Raw genomic sequence first — 16,410 nt, 5'->3', positions numbered from 1 at the left:
TTTCAGCGCCGACAAAAAGGTTCAGAAAATACTACTCTTTATCCTCAATTCCTTATTGACAAACTCAGAGAACTCTTTAAAACTTGGGAAGTTCTTGCCTAGATCTAACTGTTCAGTCACATAGCGATTCCATCTAGAAGCTACTTCTTCAGGTAGCTTGGCTAGCATCCTGTGGTTTTCTAGATAGTCGTTCAGTACTTCTAGACCTTAAACATGTGGGATGGCAATGCTGCATGCTTGCAGGAAGTCACCCTACTTTTGGAGTCTGAAGTGTTCTTTAGGACCTATTTTAGGCCAGTTATTCAATTTCTCTCAAAAAGCTCTTTGTACTAAGAAAGGATGACCATATCTTGCATTTAATTTTTCCCAAGCTTGCTTGTAGTCTTATTCATCAATGATGCTCAATGATCATTTCAAAACTTGCCTTCCACTCTATGAACTTCAGTACGTCTCCCGAAAAGAAAGTAGGTTCCGGAACGGGAAGTCTAGTTAGGATTGTTCTCTGTGATCTTACTGGGACAATGGTTGTTACATTCTCCTGAGCATTGCTGTGGCATCTAGGAATACAATCATCCGGTTCTATTTTCTCACTTATTTCCCTTTCTTCTTCTTTTCTAGTAGAGATAGAGGGTAAATCCACACACCTTTTTTACTAACACTGGACTAGGCCTCTCTTTATCTTTCTTAGCAGGGATGGAAGGATGATGACTTATTTCCTCACTAAGTGCTGGAGATTTCCTTCCATTCTCCTGGGAGTATGTAGGGAAGTAGAAGTCTGCTTCTTCACTTAGTACAGATTTGAACCTATGACTACTCTGATTCATTAATAAAAAGATACTGGGCACTCTCTAACTGATGGAACCTAATAGTTTAATAAAATACACCATATACAATTCAATACATTAAGCATAAAAATACATACAATAACAATAAACATAGATTCCTCCACCTATTGGTACCAATTAAAATCTATATATTTAAAATAGAATAAAGTGGCCTCTGGGTGTTCGGGGTATAGATCAATCCTTGAAATATGTGTCCTTAGGGAGAAAGACTTTGTATATAATTCCGCAAGAACAAGTTGTTGCAATCAAATATTGGTGCAGTGATAGTATTGAGCGGCGTCCCGCTTTTACTCACTGTTGCTCTGCAGCATTAAGCTCCGCTGTTATGGAAGTCCTTTGGATCAGGGATTTCTCCGGCAGTCCGCGGATCCCCTGCTGTTTCTCTAGCGTCGCTCCGTAGGTGAAAGAGCCGGCGCTTAGATAGTTTTCACAGCCTCCTTTTCTTGCGCTACACTCGTTGTGCTGGTGGGCGTGCTCAGATTTTGAAATCCGCTCCCAGAGAGTGCGCGTCAAGGCTGTTGTTGCGGTAGCAAAGGTTCCGATAGCAGCGATAGAGTAGTCCAAGGCGTCCAAATGTAACGGGGGTCGTAAGTGACCGCAGGTTGACATATGCTGCCATAAGTTCTGATTCAGATTCTTCTACCGTCTCTACCATATCACTCAAGTTCCCTTTTATTCTTTCTTATTTTAACTTTCCACGAATGCCTTTAATGTATAATTTCCACTTCTCATACATTCTGGCAAACTTTTTTCCTTTTAATGCTGCTTCTTGCTCCAAATTTTCCAGCATCTTTTGAGTCCGTTTTCTGGCACATGATAAACGTCTTAGTTCATCTGCTTGGGCTATATTGGTTTGAAGCAAGACTAATGCTGCATCAGACTCTTCTACCTCAGACAGGTTCCCATTCTCTTCAACTTCTACTCTATCTATCTTTGTATCTTCTAACAGTGGTATGGTAATACTAGACTCAGACGTTTTACTTTAAATGCAATACCGACAATCAATACGAATAATAAGATGCCTTTCACTTTAAATGCAATATTGACAAATGCAAAAATAAATGACTTTCACTTTAAATGTAACAGCGATAAATGCAGGCAATAAATGACTTTCACTTTAAATGCATTAGAGTCCATATACTACAAACTGCCCTTTGTTTTTACTTTAAAGTCTCTTATTTATGAACACAAAAAATGTCTCTTAATGCCAAAGCCTATAGGCAATGATAAGAAAGGAAAGCTCTAACCTTATTTTGAAGAGCAGGAACAAATGTCAGTCTTAAAGGAGAATTGTCTTTTCTTGATGTGATGCAATGCTTTGTGCTGACTTGCGATGCACCATGCTGACTTGCGATGATCTGTGCTGACTTGCGATAATCTGTACCTAGATACGCTGTCTTGCGATGGGCTGGCTTGGATACGCTGACTTGCGAAGTGCTGGCTTGGATACGCTGCTGCAGGCTTTAGGCCTAGTGGCGGGAACTAGCTGGCTGCAGTACGTGGCCTCTTCGTGGATAGCGGTGCAGGTACTCTAGCTATGGACTTTGTCCTCCCACCATGTGTCTCTTTCTCTCTCTAGGGATCGCAGGAGGGTTGGTGCTCTTTCTCTGACTATTTTGCCTTTGCCGTTCTGCCACTTTAAGAGTTGGCTGCAGTTTGACTAATGTGCACGTTCTATGGCCTCTATGGTAGCTCTGTTGAGGTGTCTTTGCTTGCTCACTCAGGGATCAGTTTCTGCGCAGCAGTATATGCTGGTGCTCCGCTGCTTTAATGTGCTCTTTTTTGTGCAAGTTGAGGAGCATTATCGCTTCGCCCTCTGAGGGTAATAGTTCTACTGTGGTAAGCGCAGCACCATGAAGTGCCTTTTGCGCTGTGGCATTAGAAGAATTTTGATATCACTTTTAGTCTAACCAGACTGTCTATTACTCTGTAATTTCTCTAGGTCCATTCTATGGAAACAGTAGGTTTAAAGAGCACACCAAATGCTTGAAATAACTTCTTTATTAACTTCAACTTTTCATCTTATATAATACTGCCGCCTCTGCAGTGGATAGTCCATGTACAAAACACGTGTTGAAAAGATATCACAAAATGGCTGTATGCTTAAGATGGGGGTTCAACTGTTCATTCTTGTCATTCAACATAAAATGGTGGATATATTTCTCTCTTGAGTATCTGTACTCTCATTTTAAGTTATTTAAGCACTTTATGATCTCTCTGAGAGGTATATCTGAGATCTAACTAATAGTTCACTTGCTGAATTTGGTCGCCATTTGCACTATGCTGTTAGCAGTAGCTATTTGCAGATTGGTTGAGTATGATTGGTATGGTTGTATGCAAATTGTATTGCAATATGGAATTTGAATTTGAAATGTGAACTTTGTAATTTGCAATTGATTTCTAGTTTGTAATTAGATTTGGTGGAACTGTAAGTAAACACACATATAACTGGTTCAGTATACAGTTCTAATCACTATATTAACAGTAGGAACTTTATATAACTGTTTTAAATACCTATTTTAGCCTCTCTGCTTCCATGAAAAACAGCTCTTAGTGGAGTGAATGTCTGTTCAGTTTCTCTTTCTGGTGAATAATGATTCCAGCAGCTCCTGCTAAGGGAAATTCCCACACAAGCTGTGTGTGAGGCTGGCTGTAATTGGTCAAAACTCCTGGGCTGTGTGAGGCTGGCTAGGATTGGTCAAGACTCCTGCCCAGCAACAACAGTTTAACCCTATGCTTTCTCTTGTTTCTGCTGTGTCATTGAGCTTACCTCACATTAATATAATGAATCTTAAAGGCATATTATCATTTCTGCTTCTGTGAACACAATATACAGTTGCAAGAAAAAGTATGTGAACCCTTTGGAATGATCTGGATTTCTGCACAAATTGGTCATAAAATGTGATCTGATCTTCATCTAAGTCACAACAATAGACAATCACAGTCTGCTTAAACTAATAACACACAAATAATTAAATGTTACCATGTTTTATTGAACACACCATGTAAACATTCACAGTGTAGGTGGAAAAAGTATGTGAACCCCTAGACTAATGACATCTCCAAGAGCTAATTGGAGTGAGGTGTCAGCCAACTGGAGTCCAATCAATAAGATGAGATTGGAGGTGTTGGTTACAGCTGCCCCACCCTATTAAAAACACATGGCAGTTCTGGGTTTGCTTTTCACAAGAAGCATTGCCTGATGTGAATGATGCCTTGCACAAAAGAGCTCTCAGAAGACCTACGATTAAGAATTGTTGACTTGCATAAAGCTGGAAAGGGTTATACAAGTATCTCCAAAAGCCTTGCTGTTCATCCGTCCATGGTAAGACAAATTGTCTATAAATGGAGAAAGTTCAGCACTGCTGCTACTCTCCCTAGGAGTAGCTGTCCTGTAAAGATGACTGCAAGAGCACAGTGCAGACTGCTCAATGAGGTGAAAAAGACTCCTAGAGTGTCAGCTAAAGACTTACAAAAGTCTATGGCATATGCTAACATCCCTGTTAGCGAATCTACGATATGTAAAACACTAAACAAGAATGGATTTCATGGGAGGATACCACAGAGGAAGCCACTGCTGTCCAAAGAAAACATTGCTGCACATTTACAGTTTGCACAAGAGCACCTGGATGTTCCACAGCAGTACTGGCAAAATATTCTGTGGACAGATGGAACCAAAGTATAGTTGTTTGTAAGAAACACACAACACTATGTGTGGAGAAAAAGAGGCACACCAACAACAAAACCTCATCCTAACTGTGAAGCATGGTGGTGGGGGCATCATGGTTTGGGTCTGCTTTGCTGCGTTAGGGCCTTGACGGATTGCTATCATCGAAGGAAAAATGAATTCCCACATTTATCAAGACATTTTGCAGGAGAACTTAAAGCCATCTGTCCACCAGCTGAAGTTCAAAAGAAGGTGGATGTTGCAACAGGACAACGACTCAAAGCATAAAGTAAATCAACAACAGAATGGCATAAACAGAAGAAAATACGCCTTCTGGAGTGGCCCTGTCAGAGTCCTGACCTCAACCGGATTGAGATGCTGTGGCATGACCTCAAGAAAGCGATTCACACCAGACATCCCAAGAATATTGCTGAACTGAAACAGTTCAGTAAAGAGGAATGGTCCAGAATTACTCCTGACCGTTGTGCACATCTGATCTGCAACTACAGAAAACGTTTGGTTGAAGTTATTGCTGCCAAAGGAGGTTCAACAAGTTATTAAATCCAAGGGTTCACATACTTTTTCCATCTGCACTGTGAATGTTTACATGGTGTGTTCAATAAAAACATGGTAATATTTAATTATTTGTGTGTTATTAGTTTAATCAGACTGTGATTGTCTAATGTTGTGACTTAGATGAAGATCAGATCACATTTTATTACCAATTTGTGCAGAAATCTAGATCATTCCAAAGGGTTCACATACTTTTTCTTGCAACTGTATAACAGTTATGTGACATCTAAACTTGAAGTCACTGTAAATAACTCTGCGTTTGTCTTTAACACACAAACATAGGAACTGAATTAAGGTTATTGGCAGGTCTAGATGTATAAACACACAAGCTATATTAGCAACCTAGGACAGGTCTGGCCAGCTACACAGGGGTTTTTGCTTTCCTTATTATAGGACTTTACTTTTAAGATGTGCAAACTTAGTTTTTTTCTATGTATGTCTCTGCATGCATTTATTAGAAATACTGTGTGTGGTTTTGTAGCATTAATAAAAAAAAAATTCTAATTAAATGTTTGGATGTGCAACTGCTTTGGCGTTTCTTGTTTAAAATACATGACATACCACTTATTTCTGCTGCAGACTTTTTCCACGGCACATCTAAAAGGCCACTTGAAAATTTTCCACAACAGGGTTGTGGAAACCATATTTATAATATGGGATATGGGTTGTTAAAGGGTTTTCCAGTTTCAGGAGGAGACTGAACAGCACCTGACAGGACCCCCACTGCTGCTTTGGTTCTTGCAGCAGGGCTCTATTTACCCAGCTGCAGCAGTGACATCACATCATTGACGTGACTACTGCAGCTGATCACTGGACTTAGCAGTGCACTGAAGAATCCAGTGGTGGGCTGCAATTGTCACATGTTCAATATGATGTCACTGCCGAAGCTGGGTAAAAAATATTGAGCTGTTCTGTCACAAAGGGTGAACTGTTTTTCTTATTGTGTGACTGGTGCCTTCACTTTGTGCCAGTCATCTAATAAACCTTATCTCTAATCTCTCTAAGAGGTCATAAACACTTATTTAAGCCACATTCTTAATAGTATGATAAGAACTGAGCTATAATGAGTGTTTATAATGTTAGAGAGCAGAGATAAGGAGTCTGTCTGCTCCTGGTCTGGTAGAAAAGACAGAAAATCCAAAGGATGCTACTAGAGCATGTCAGCTCTGTACAAAAAAGGACGCCATATTTTTTCTAAAACCAATTTAAAAAAATGAGTACAATGCAATAATAAAAAAATGCTCCCAAAAGTGTAGATAGCCTTTAATCGTTGTTTAAATGAAAAGTTCTACAATTTCCCTATATTTTCTATATATGTTTAAATTTCTCACCATTTGTAACATTTTACTTTCAATTTAATCAAGAGTATTCTTATTTATTGACATCATAGGCAGCAAACCTGTACATAATGTACCCAGTCCTCTCTGCTGAGAAGTGAACACAATTGTATCCAATGTAGGAAATAGTCTATGCACTAAATAAATCAGCAGCAGTTAAACAAAACCCTTCACCCCATTTTTGCTGGTTTTCTGTACTGCATCAGTCTGGAATCCAGGCTGTTCCTACCCTAGACAGTTATGGCATTACATATTCTTCTCTGGGGACTGCAGCTATCTCCAGAACGTGGGTCATTTGACTCCTGTCCCACCTGGTGAGGCTGCCACTGGTAGCAGTATCCAGGTGCAAAATGAATGAGAGGTGTTCTCTAGAGAGATTAATAAATTTCACTCTGTGGAAGTCTGATGGATAGATCTGGACTATCAGAATGCATAGCACATACTGTAGAATTTTGTGAAGGATGGACAATGGCTACCTTTCAGGGTTTGGAATAGGTCCCTAATTTCCAATAAGAGATAGTATCTTAATGCTACAACATTTAAACAGATTTTAGACAATTATTTGCATTCAACTTTGTAGCAACAGTTTGGGGAAAAATGTTCCAGCATGACTGTGCAAAATTTTAAATCCATTAAGACAAGGTTTGACGACGTTGGTGTTGGAAAACTCAAGCTGCCTGGACCTCAACCATACCAAAAAACGTGAGGGTGAACTGGAATGCTGATCTTGAGTCAGACCTTTTTGTCCAGAATAGGTGGCTAAATGGGCACAAATTTCCCACAGACACACTCCAAAATCTTGTGGAGGCTATAAAAAGGGGTACAACCTCATGGTTTTGGTTCGTATAGGTGTGATGCTCAGGTGTCCACATTCTTTTGGCCACATAGCACGTTTGGAGTGTGTTCAATTTTAGCAATATTACATCTACAGTCAAAAACTGCAGTGAATTGCCAAAACATCCAGTGTACAGATTGAGTTTAATTTTCTGCAAGAGCAAAATGATATGTGTTGTCTTAAATAGAATGTCCCCATTGGGTGCTTTTGTCATGGCTATAATTTCTGTAATTCCATGGGCCCCCAATGGAAAAGAAATAGCAAGGAACCCAGATGGCAGGCTGAAAAATCAGCTCATTCACTTTCTGATCTGGATCTGTAGGGGGATATTGCTCTGATGAGGAATGATAATGTGATAAGAGGGTTGAAAGAGATATTCTATGAATATCAAATGTATCTATTATCAATCTCTCTATCAGTCGATTTTTCTTTCTTACTATCTACTACAGATATTGCTTTATCATTCCAGTGATTTGCCATTTGGCTCATTTTCAATGACTGTCTGGGAATGCCAGACCTGTGTCTGTCATATGACATCCCATAAAATACATTACCTTTTTTTAAAGGGAAAAATGGCCATGTTTATTACCAGTGTCATTTCATCAGACATACTGTCTCTTTGTGTTGCAGTGGATCAGTGTACCGTTTGCAATGACTCATCCTGCAGTTACAGACATCACAGTGACAGCTGTAGAAGAAGTCTACAAGGATCCTTGGTTGGGCAACATAAGGAAGGAAGATGCCTGGTCTTGGATTGACAGTTTCTTGCTTCTGGTAAACAATATTTTCTAGAAATCTTCTTTTCATATTGTTGAGACTTGTGTGAAAAAGAACACAGCTTGAAAATGGAAGACTTCAACATCACCTTTAATTCAGGATAACTTCTGTATTTGAAAAAATAATTTCCTAAATATTAAATGGACACATTCACAATTTGCTGGAAATAATGTGGCATATTTATAAATGACATTTGGCAATTTTTCCTACAAGCTTCTTGTCTATAAGCTTCAGGCCGTGTTAACACAGTGCAGTTTTGAAGCAGTTATGTGATCACAACAGAACTGGGATTATATAAATCCATGGGCATGCAGCAAGCCCAGGAGTGGAGTGCTCAGCGAGGAAGATAGTGGGGGTGGCAGCAATGATGGTGCTGCCTGGGCTCTGCAGTGGTTGGAGGGGCACAACCTTTATTCCCCTTGGGCACATCCTAGCTTTGGGGCTCTTGCCTGGTGTTAAGTGGGGTGCCCTTGATGTAGTTGGGTTTTCAGATGCAAGGCAGGGGACCTGAATAGTAGCAGCAATGCCAGTGTTGGTGCATGCCATAACGAGATTGGTTTTAGGGGTAACAGATGAACCACTTTACTGGCAACTTTAGCAGTTGTGAGTACAGCTGCTTGCAATAATAGGTAGATTTTTCATCACACGCGTTGCATAGGCATCTGTCTCAAGGCTGTGTATAGGGGTTATAAACAGCATATAGATTCCCATGAGTCACTTTTCTGATAACTTGTGCAAGCTGACAAGTTGGCCAAGGCATGCAATTTTTCTCTCTCTTCATTTGCACCTCTACGGCACCCTCAACAGGGTGCAGTATCTCAGACTGTTTCTGCTTCTCTAGGCTGTGTCCACTCTCAAACAGAAGCTCCTCAACTCTCTCCTGGCAGCTGGCAGCTCTAGCCTACAGGGGTGGGACCAGCCGACACCTAACAATTGTTATTAAGGGCTGCCAGTTAACTGTTTCCTGCCTATATGCAGCCTTTGGTGAGGGATAGATAAGGCAAGCACATTAACCCCTTATGCAGTGGGCTGCCAGCAGACTGCACACATGCCACATCTTTTAGGGTAAAGTTAAGTATGGTTTTGAATAATGATGTTCAAAGTAATTTCCTGTTTAAAATGTTGCAAGCTTCCTGTGGTGAGCATTAAAGTGATTTTCCAGGGCTAATATATTGATGATCTATCTATAGGATAGGCCATCAATATGGGATTGGTGGGGCCCAACACCCTGCAACCAGTGATGGTCAGTTTGCATTGTTCACCAGCGAACACATGCGGGCTGCCATCTTGACTCACGCATTCGGCAAAGCACAGGTAAGCCCTTACCTGTGCCTGTGCCGGGAGCCGGTCTGAAATCAAATGCGGTCACCGGGAGCAGGCAGTTCCGAGAACAGCCCGATGAAGGCCCCTGGCGGCTGCTCCCAGTGACCGCATTTGATTTCAGAACGGCTCCCGGCACAGGCACAGGTAAGGGTTTACCTCTGCATCGCCGGACGGGTGAGTCAAGATGGCAGCCCGCATGTGTTCGCTGGCGAACAATGCCAACTGACCATCACTGCCTGCAACCCCACCAATCTGCTGTTAGTAATAACTGCAGATTCTGGAAGTAAAGAATATATGGAGCTGAAACAGCACAATTTTGTCAATTGTGTAGTGGCCATTCGCTGGCAATGCAGGTTTTCAATGAATGTGAGCTAGGCTGCAGTACCTGAGAACAAGCACTACACACTGTACAGAGCTGTGGTCTTCTATATCTGTACCCTGTTTACTTTCTGTAACCTGCAGCTGCCTGGAAAGTCCTGGAAAACCCCTTTAAGGGCTCATTCAGATGGCCGTATGTTGTCTGCAAAAATGCGGATCCGTTTTTTTGCGGATTAGATGCTGAACAATTCACTTCTATGGGGCCCCTTTGTTCCATTCCACGGCTCCACAAAACAAGTGAAACATGTCCTATACTTGTCAGAGAAAATCAGGACATGGCCCTATTGAAGTCTATGGGCCCGCAAAAATACTGAATGCTATAAGTTTTTTTGCGGACATGCTGAACTGTCATTTATTTTTGTAAAGAAACAAAACATCAGTGGTGACTTTCTGCTTTCTGTTGTCTAGCATTGCTCTGTCAATTTATCCTTTATAAAGATACTATTTTAAATGCTCCTCAAGTAAAAAATAGCTATGCTATAAGTTAATTTTTATTTTTATTTTGTAGATGCTGGGAGGGATCCCCTGGCAGGCATATTTCCAACGGGTCTTATCAGCATCCTCAGCAACCTATGCCCAAGTTCTCTCTATCTTAGCTGCTTTTGGATGTTTAGTAATGGCTATTCCCTCAGTTCTCATTGGTGCTATAGGAGCTTCAACAGGTATGAAAAGTTTACATATTTACATTTTTTCATTGGAAACTTACAGTATTCTATGGTATGGTATTTTTATAGCTACCACCTCTGGGACCCACTCCTATCTCCAGAACAAACATCCCAAAGTAGAAGCGAATTGAAGATGGTCATAAGTGCGCAATGCACTCTCTTTCACTTTGGGAGCCCAATTCTGGAGATAGGATGGGGTTACAGAGGTGGTATCCACACCTATCTGACATTGGTGGCATAGCCTAGTGATATGCCACCAATGTCAGCGATGGGAATTCTGCTTTAATCTCTAGGTTTGATGATCTTGTACACAGCATATGGTGTATACTATGGACATCAGTGAAAGACACTGATAACTATCCTTATATTCACAGCAGCCTATTAATGTAAGACAAATGCAATTTATCTTTATTTTTTTAGAATGTAGTAGTCTAACAGAAAGCCTTTGCTTCCACATTTTTTTTAGAGTGGAATCAAACTGCCTATGGTTTACCGGACCCACAAAGCAGAAATGAAACAGATATGATCCTGCCCATTGTTCTTCAGTATCTGTGTCCTCCTTACATTTCTTTCTTTGGACTTGGTGCCGTATCCGCTGCTGTGATGTCATCCGCTGATTCTTCAATCTTGTCTGCTAGTTCTATGTTTGCCAGAAATATCTATCAGCTTTCATTTAGACAAAATGTAAGTTACTGCTGAGAAATTTCTCTACTAGACAAGTATTGTCACACATGTTTAAGACAATAATGACCATAAAAAAGCTATAATACCACACTAACATAACATTAAGACACAGTTTATAAGACTGAAAAAGACTGTTAACCTGCAATTTTGACTGAAAAGAATGAAAAAAAAAAACCTCATGAGGTAGAATTCAATTTTCTTCACCTTAGAAAAAAAATCTTTGTCAACTATAATTTGCAATATTAGTACACTCAGGTAATTAATACATTCCTGTCCCTTCTGAACTTTTTGAGTTCACCATCACAACCTAATCTGGCTGACAGTTCCATACTCTCACTGCTTTTACATAACTTAAACTAAAATTCAATATTTTCCAGTCTTGCTAACTAGATGATAAAGGAAGGAATGAGAATAAAGGAAGGTTGAATTAATTGCTGGTGCAATTTCCCTCTACTACAAGAAAAGGTTTAAAAGTTACCTAAATTTAAAATAGAGAGTTATCTAAATTGGTTATTTGGTTTAGAAAACTCATTTTCATATTCATTGTTAGTGGTTTATGAGATAGTACAGAACAGGTCTTTCCAGGATATCATCAAACCTGAGTGGATAGCTTCTACAAAGAGTATATCTTGATCTGAACAACCTGGTATGTCCATGCATCCCATGGTATTATTCTCCTTTTCACCTGCTGATCTTCTGCAGGGTAATAAAACATTTGGTGCCAAGTTCTCCAGCATTTACTCCTTGACTGAGCAATCTGCTGCCTACTCCAACCATTCAGTATAGCAAAACATAAAATGAATGATAGAGACAGTATAGCAAAGATCATTGGTAATTTTTATAACTCATTTACCTACATATGGGGTCAAAAAAGTGCTGTCTCTTGTAGACATGACTACATTTTTACTCAAATACCACTTTATTTTCCAGGCATCCGAGAGGGAAATCTCCTTGGTTATGAAGATCACAGTCTTTATATTTGGGGCAGGTGCAACAGCCATGGCATTACTTGCCAAGTCGGTATATGGACTTTGGTACCTGAGCTCTGACTTGGTCTACATCGTCATTTTTCCTCAGCTGCTCTGTGTCTTGTTTATCAAAGGAACCAATACCTATGGCTCTGTTATAGGGTACATCTTTGGGCTTTTTCTACGAATAAGTGGAGGAGAACCATATCTACATCTACAGGCTCTGATCTGTTATGGGGACTGCTATGTAGACAAGAACAACATATATTTACAAAGATTCCCATTTAAAACACTCTCTATGCTGGTTTCATTTGTTAGCAATATTACCATCTCTTACTTGGCCAAATATCTATTTGAAAAGGGAATATTGTCACCAAAGTATGACTTCCTAAATGCTGTGGTGGCCAAGCACAGCGAAGAGAACATGGACAAGACAACTCTTGTGAAGAATGATAATATCAATTTGTCAGAGTTAGCTCCAGTGAAGCCAAGACACAGCATAACATTGGGGAACACCTTTGTAAATAAGCAGGCAATCAGTGACTTGGACTCAAGCCCAGAGTCTCCAGAACTTGAGAACAAGGACCTCTGATATAGCCATAATAAGAACGCTACTTCTTAATAATTAGCAATGAAAACTCTATAAATAGAAATAAAGATGGTAAGCAGTGTTTTACTACAATTTTATGGTTTATATATGTATGGCATTGCACAATTAAACATACACATCATATCAACCCTCCCAGTATGAAGTCACGTATTGCTGATCTTCATACAAACTTTACTAAAATATTGTGATACTTTTTGAGCTAGGTTTTGTTTTACAGACCCAGCAATATTTTCAATATGTTAAAATACACATACATACATTGAAGTCCTCTTTACACCAGCTAGCAATTGGGCCCTTGCTAGGAAGGTACATTCCTAGGAACTCTCGTTCCCGATAACTGGCCAGTGTAAAGGTGTAGCCGATCTCCCAATGAACAAGCAAACACTAATTCATCAGGTGAACGCATTGTTGAGACAGACACCAAAAACATTGCTTTGGGGGTAGCAAATCATACTGTGTAAACAAAAATCTAGTGCCCGGAAAATAAAATTTTCTAGGGTGACAGGCAATCACTGGAGTGATGGTTTATCCCAATTCAGAGCAGATCTAAATGCAGCTCTCACCTCCTCTGATGACCCTCCTATGTGGGCCTGTATTCAATGAAACTACTGCGCCAAAAATGCCTATTGTGTGTATCTGCAGCTTTTCTTTATGTGTAATTCTCCTTAGAACTTAAATGATTAGATAGTAGCCATAGATCACTGCCATATCATTTATCAGATGTGATTACATGGCAGAACATTTCACATTACATAGATTTTATTTTTATGATATGGTTTTATAACACCAGCAGTTCTGCACTTACGTGACCAGGAATAACATATGTAATGTTTTTTTCATTGCTCATCTAACTGCAAATAACATTTCATAATATTTACTCGGTATAACTATGGAGAAGTATTAATGGTATAGAAATTATTTAGGCAGCTTTCTAGAAGAACCTAAATTCAACTCATTTTCACAAGTGAACACCCTTCTCCTTTCCCCTGAAACTTTATATTCATTGGTCTCTTATTTCTGTTATAGAGTTTGATAAATTAGTGCTGCCTAAAGACCCTTTTACATGCCGATTATTAGGACTATTATCAGGGATGAGAGTTTGTATGACAGCTAATTCACGATAATTGTTTTGTGTAAAGGTGCCTTTAATCTCCTAATGAACAAGCAAATACTCACTCATTGGGTGATATCTCCTTTGTTCAGCTTAGAATCCCCAGGGATGTGTTGCAAACAAACAAGGAAACTGTAGGGGGATGAATGATCATAACTACGATCATTCACCACCATACAACAGCGGTCATTGCTGCATGTAAATGCATTTAACATGTGTACAATGATCAGACAGGAATGTTCCTAGGAACGTTCTTTCCCAAGCTTTGGCTGCTCTGTACAGCCTTAGTTACTGAACAGGGATGTGTCAATCCAACCAATCATCACTACACAACCCTAAACTTATCCAAGAGATTAAAGGATTTATTAAGAAATACATAAAGAGACATGGCTTTGTCTAACCCAGTATCTAAGCCCCATTTCCACTCGAAATTGGTATGTTGTTTTTGACTGGAGACTATAATAATCTGTAAATTAACTATGATTGCAGTTCATTTTGTTTAACAAGATCATAAATCACTGCGAAAGGTGCACTATAATGATATGCAACTCACACACCGTAGGTAGTCTAGTGGTAGGAACCCATGCTACGCTGAGATACCTTGACGGTGGTGCAAAAGGGCTCTGATGAGTTCCTGACAGGAATACATTGGCTAAATACATCAGCCTGAGGGGTTAGCCAGTGTTGTCAGTTGCATATCATTGTGGTGCACCTTTCGCAGTGATTTATGTATTTTTATATTTGCATCCACACGTTATCCCATCTTGTGTAGGATGCCATTGTGGTGCATGTGGTCCGCTGCCGACATCCTCCATTGTATGCATTTTTGCTGGGGATTGTTGTTAGCAACGGATCACATGGGGAGGAATTGCTCCCCAGTTATAAATACGCCACAGTGTTTGGAGTTTTTGAGCCTTTCCTCCCATTTAGGCCTCTTTATTTCAGTTTTTTTTCTTAACAAGATCATAGCCAGATTCTTGTTTACATTATAAAAGGGAATTCAATCAAAACTGATCTTTTGACGTTGCCTATTAACATGATCATGGTGTCTTTGGTGTTTCCAATCTTGAACCTCCACTGATTTCCATAATTACAGAGCTTTGAAGCCCCTGCAGCATTTCTCATAGAACATTCTAGACAAAAGAACATTAAGATTAACATTGCCTTTCTTTGAAAATTGGACTGGGAAAATCAGTAACACACATATATATATATAAAACAGCAACATCCCATTGACATAAGGTGTCACCGCCTTCCCCTCCCTGCACAATGACCTCTGCACAGATCATAGAGTATGCCTTTGACACATACCCATAGAAGTCAATGAACATCTCCAGACTACAAGTTCCTATGGTCCTTAGGGCTGCTGTAAAATGTATCTCTGAACACTGTTGGCAGCAGCTTGAGGAAGATGACTGCCCCCCCCCCCCCCCCCATAATCATGCATAAAAATAGAATTTAAAAAAATCTACAAACAGAAAATATAAACACATTATAAAAATTAATATGCATCACTATCTGGTTTCAATTAGTAAAAATTCTATAGGTAATACATTCCTTTTAAAATTAGGGCAGATTTTTGTTTTATCAACGTGCAGCTAAAGGCCCCTTTACATGAGTAGATAATTGATTTGATGGAACGATGAATGAGTTGTTATCTGAGTGGTTAATGTTTGAACGACAACCCTTTAGATGCACAGAGTATCTTGTAAATATTCATGAGTGCGATCGTGTTATAGGTCATTTGTCAAGCAAACACTAAAAGATAACCGACCTTCTGGGCAGTGTTTGGGGAAAAAAGGGATTGTTTCATAACTTTGAAGGTGTGAAAGGTTTGTCTTCAGTTCAGACAACACAATTGCAAGATAAACTTGTGGGCAAAACATCTCCTTGTGATAGGAAATAATGAACATTTCTACCTACACAATAGCAGAACCGCAGACACTTGTATTTAATATGTTCATTTGCTGTAGGATTGTGGTGTTCGATGTTCGACAAGTAAATATTTGTTTGGAGTTCAGAAGTGGGAAAAAGTGTTTACTTCCACTTAAGCTCCATTCACACGTCCGCAAATGGGTCCGCATCCATTCCGCAATTTTGCGTAACCTGAGCGGACCCATTCATTCTCTATAGGAACAGAAAAGATGCGGGCAGCGGCACGGAAATGCAGATGCGGACAGCACACTGTGTTGTCCGCATCTACATTTCCGTGCCGCGGCCCCGAACTTCAGGCGCATGCCCAATACAAAGCTATGGACATCGGACTCCATTTTATCTTCAGCGCATGCGCCCGGCACCCTCACTGGCCGGGATCACATCGCGCCTGCATAGCTTTGTATTGGGCATGCGGCGGATCTTGTAAAGTCGGGGACAGCAGAAGCCGCCCAGCGAAGTGAATATTGATGAGCACTTCAAAACGGCGGTTGGGGGGCGGCTGCCTGGGCAGAAGTGAAGCAGAAACGCCGCCCCTTGGGCAGAAAGACAAGCAAATCTATCAGGTTATAAAACATCATTTTACAGTCTTCATAAAGTGGACAGGAGTTAGACTTATATGTTTTTATTACACAATAGAACAGTGTTTCCCAACCAGTGTGCCTCCAGCTGTTGCAAAACTACAACTCCCAGCATGCCTGGACA

General features: G+C 40.1%; 1 protein-coding gene across 2 annotated transcripts in view; it reads left to right on the top strand.

The window, feature by feature from the left end:
- Positions 1-13,169, top strand: part of SLC5A7 (solute carrier family 5 member 7) — a 40,006-nt gene extending 26,837 nt beyond the window's left edge. For both annotated transcript variants that reach the window (XM_044287317.1, XM_044287318.1), the window contains exons 6-9: positions 7,888-8,031; positions 10,244-10,397; positions 10,867-11,084; positions 12,015-13,169. In XM_044287317.1, coding sequence (XP_044143252.1) covers positions 7,888-8,031; positions 10,244-10,397; positions 10,867-11,084; positions 12,015-12,644 — 1,146 coding nt within the window. In that variant the 3' untranslated portion in view covers positions 12,645-13,169. The remainder of the gene's footprint in view (positions 1-7,887; positions 8,032-10,243; positions 10,398-10,866; positions 11,085-12,014) is intronic.
- Positions 13,170-16,410: the final 3,241 nt, after the last annotated feature.

This window comes from Bufo gargarizans, chromosome 3, assembly GCF_014858855.1.
Source record: "Bufo gargarizans isolate SCDJY-AF-19 chromosome 3, ASM1485885v1, whole genome shotgun sequence".
Lineage (NCBI taxonomy): Eukaryota > Metazoa > Chordata > Amphibia > Anura > Bufonidae > Bufo > Bufo gargarizans.
The sequence above is the reverse complement of the archived record's forward strand: the minus strand, read 5'-3'. Positions and strand labels throughout refer to the sequence as shown.